The 4,379-nt window shown below is 34.2% G+C and overlaps 1 protein-coding gene across 1 annotated transcript; it reads left to right on the top strand.

Annotated features, from left to right (window-relative positions):
• Nucleotides 1-288: 288 nt before the first annotated feature.
• LOC147381047 (transcription factor ICE1-like) lies at nt 289-2,237 on the top strand (the record flags this gene model as incomplete). Its single annotated transcript, XM_086430917.1, has 3 exons — nt 289-451; nt 484-1,396; nt 2,013-2,237. Coding segments are annotated over exons 2-3 (303 nt in total), but the record flags the coding sequence as incomplete, so codon positions are not given.
• Nucleotides 2,238-4,379: the final 2,142 nt, after the last annotated feature.

Below are 4,379 nucleotides of genomic sequence, written 5' to 3'. Positions count from 1 at the left end.
AGTACCGAAATTGGTACTTTTTAATTTCGTTTTTGCGGAAAATAGTTTTTCCGTCAAATTTTTTTTTATGATTCCAATTTTACCTTTAAGAGTAAAAAACTCTTTTACCATTTTTTCCTCTTAACTACACGAAATACGAAACAGATCGAGAGGAGACTCTCGTTCGACAGAGCCGTCTAGAGGAATCTTTCTCCCTCCGACAGGTCTTCTCCCTCGGGCGACTATGGTGGCTAGTTATATGTTACTTTTTTTTAGAGAGAAACACAAAACAAAGCAGTAGAGAAAGAAATGGTATAGAGGGTTAATGGAGTTGTTTGAAGGGAAAGAGAGCAAGAAGAAGAAATTCCATGGATAAGGAACAACGGATGAGAATTGGAGAACAAAGACGACATGGGTTTTCTCTCTACTTTCAAATCGATGCTTGAAGACGACTGGTTCATGAACAATAATGGCAACTTATCTCATTATCACCATGGTTTCCAGGTATCCAAAACCAACAAGAAATCAAAGATACTACTTTTACTTCAAACCCCATTGTAGCATAGAATCCACTTCAAACCTAGTTGACACTTCGTCTTCTCCTTCTCCTTCTCCGCTCTTTAATCTCGACCATTGTTTGTTTTCTCGTTTCAATGAAATCTGCAACATTCGTTTTGACAACTCTTTCAATTTGGGTTGCGAACCTGGGTTTGTCATAGGAAACCAAACTTCAAATTCCTCTGTTTTGGTAAATAGGGGAGGTGGGGTGTTGAATGAGTATGAAGATTTGAGCTCACAAGGATGGATAGGTACTCATGATCTGAGCTCAAGTTTCCAATTTGCGAGTATCCATTTGTTGCCAATGGTCGATAATAGTTACACTGTTAGTTCTGGGTTCAATTTGATCGATTTGGGGGGCTTGGATCGTTGTGAAAATTCTTTGTTTCTCAACAGGTCTAAAGTATTGAGGCCTCTCGAGGTTTTCCCTTCAATTGGTGCACAACCCACTCTCTTTCAGAAAAGAGCCCCTTTATGGTAGAATTCAACCCTAGCAACAGACAAAAAGGGAAATTCAGGGCCTTTGAGTTGCGATATCGATCAGGTTTCAACCATAGTAGAGGGTTATAAGGAGAAAAGAGAGTTAGAAAGAGAGAAAGAAAATGAGAAGGATGGACTAGGCTTCGAAAGGTCGGGATTGAATGATGATTCAGACGACAATATGGAGAACGATAAGTTGGAGGAGAGCACGAAAAATGGTGGAGACAATTCAAATGCAAATAGTATTGTTACTAGTGGAGATTAGAAGGGGAAGAAGAAAGGGCTTCCCGCTAAAAATCTGATGGCCGAGAGGCGTCGGAGGAAGAAACTCAATGATAGGTTCTACATGCTGAGGTCTGTAGTTCCAAAAATTAGCAATGTGAGCATATTTTTTTATCCACATTTTGTGTGTGTGTGAGGCCCTATCATGGTTAAATGTAGGTTGGGTTATTTTAATTTTGATAATCATTCTTGATTCACATTGTTTTCTTGTGAATTATAGTATAGTAGATTTCTCATGTTAAATGTAGGTTGGGTTATTTGAATTTCGAATTTATCTATTTTCTTCAAGCCTTTTATTTTTAATTCTTTCAAATTATACCCATATTTCGAAATTTGTGTAACGTAGACGATCATTAGTCATGTAATGGTTTCCTCCTGCATTTAGTCATGTAAATTTTTTGTATCAAGAACTCTTACATTATATACCATTAAAGAACGTGCTTGGTAGCAATGTTTATGTTTTTCAAATGTTCAAGAAAATTTTACGAAGTATTGGTAAGTTCAGAATTTCATAAATAATCTATAACTACAAGTTTTTTAAAATTGTATAACTAGGTTGGGTACTCTACAAAGATTTGAGCCAACTTGGACATACAAAAATTTCTTCCTTAAGAGGCTATCATGCAACACTGTTGAAGCTTTGATCACAATCATTGTTTCCTTGAGAACATAGTTAATAATTTGTTATTAATTAACTTTTGTTGTTTCAACAGATGGATAGAGCTTCTATTATAGGGGATGCAATTGAGTACTTGAAGGAGCTTCTTCAAAGGATCAACAACTTCCATAATGAACTAGAATCAACACCTCCTAGTTCTTCACTATCGCCTACTTCAAGCTTCTACCTATTAGCACCCACCCCACCAACCCTGACCTACTGGGTAAAGGAAAAACTCCGCCCCAACTCATTACCGAGCCCAAATGGCCAACCTGCAAGGGTAAACTTTCATTATCTTGCTGCAAAGATTATTACACTCCTTTATCAAATCAAAGCCATTGTTATTAATCCTAAGGGATTATCTTCTCTTGATTTCTCTTTTATTGGCCAATTTTTTCAATTATAAGTTGTTTAATTGTTTTAACCAACTTAGTTACCTAAAAAAGAAAAAAAAAGAAAAAAAATCTGGTGTTCAAAATCTTTTGGACTTGGCCCAACATACAATTTGACTTGTGGGAATTATGATCCGATATGTTGCATTCTTGTGAGAAATAACATCCTCAATCATCTTGTATGATATTTAAATATAACTCTCCAATTATATAATGCCAATTCTACTTCAATCATCTTGTAATGATCATCTTTCATTTTTCATATGTCCAATATTTAGGAGAGGTTCTGTCAAATTTTTTTAAAAATAAGAATAAGTATATTTTGAGTTTAAAATGATGTTATAATGTTTTTATTTAATAAAAATAGTAACTGTTAGTTTTTTTTAGCATAAGTTGTTGAGTTATAATGTTAAAAATAGTAATTATTACATATAAGGGCATTCTGATCATTTTAACAGAATCCAGAATAGTTTCAAAAAAAAAAACTCTGTGAGAAGTACTTTTCAAATCCTGTATCCAAATGCACAACACATAGCCAGCTATTTCAGACAGTACTTTAAAAAATACTTCTGGGAGTACTTATGTTTGAAGTACTTCTGGTTCCTATATCCATACGGGCCCTAAGATCTTGAACAAAATATAATAACGTTGCCAAAATATCTTTTTCAAAATTTTAAATTCTTATGATTTTCGAATAAAAAATAAAAGAAAATAGGTCAAAATCCAACCCACACCCCTAAACTTAAACATAATATTGTTCCCAATATTTTAGTATGCACATGCAAATGCAAAACTAAAATTGACAAAAGAAAATGAAGTGGGATGGATAGTACCTGAAAATGATCTTATAGTCTTGTAATATTAACATAATATCTCTTAAAATGAGACAACACACCACTTACTACTGTCGTAGTGTCGATTGTATATGTCATATTAATCGTGATCATATTGTATGATGCCAGAAGCATCATGAAAGATACTATGATTATAGTTTAGGTAATTGGTTCCTAAACTATGTTGGAAAAACACACACCCATATTTTCAACCTATACTATGTAAACTAGCACAAGATAAAATTATTACGAAAAAAGCAAATAATTTCTAAAAAATACTGCAAATAAAAATTATTTTTAGAACAAAACATGGATAATACAGTATTTAAATAGCACAAAAATAATTACTTAACAAGGCAAAGTAAACCTAATAGCATAGTAAAAAATACTAATAAAAACTCCTAATAGAAACATCTAATCAAGTGTATAATCCCTTTGAGATCTGCTTCTAGTAGTGGTTATCTCGAATTCTTTCACTTTCTTGCATTCTTCACCTGCATCGAGTCATCACTCTAAAGTCTTATGTCCTTTATACAATTTACCCATCCCCTTAAAATTTTTTGTAAATGTCTTTTGCATGGGACATGGTTTGACATTATCCAAAAAGGATGTGTCTTCAAAATTTAGATTAGAAGACCTAGCTTCGTTCACTCCAACTTCATCAAATTCTTGACCTGGGCACTCTTAACCACGAGGGCTTCAATACTCCTCAAAGTGCTCTGGTATTGGTTGTCGTAAACCCAAGGCATACTCTACAAAAGACAATGCACCCTTAAATTTCAAAAGTTGGACTATCTCGTCTCGAGGTGCTAGTACTACCATTGGCACTTCCATTCGCCTCTCAAGAATTTAACAGACTAAGTGTGGGAAAACTAGAGAATAACCCTTCTTCAACTTGACACATCATCGATTAGAGTTTCTAAGATGAGATGGGATATGCAAAAAGTTAGATCCTTGGTTTGGATTGCGTGCATGATGTACATGTACTTTGCGAAAAGTAAAATATTGTTCTACGTCCTTAAGATGTTAGATGCCACCCATCACCAACAAAGATAATGATTAGCTCGAAAACTTTTTGATAATAATCTTCCATTACTCTTGCTAAAAATTCAAATGGATGACGCGTTTGACAAGTTTCATCATCGACCTCCGTAATTCCTAAGATCATGTTGATGCCATAGAACTCAATTATAAGAG

Source organism: Akebia trifoliata, unplaced genomic scaffold (assembly GCF_017979445.1).
Source record: "Akebia trifoliata isolate Shusen 1 unplaced genomic scaffold, ASM1797944v1 Contig00804, whole genome shotgun sequence".
NCBI classification, from domain to species: Eukaryota; Viridiplantae; Streptophyta; class Magnoliopsida; order Ranunculales; family Lardizabalaceae; genus Akebia; species Akebia trifoliata.
Note: the sequence above shows the minus strand (reverse complement) of the source record. Positions and strands in the feature narration are given on the sequence as shown.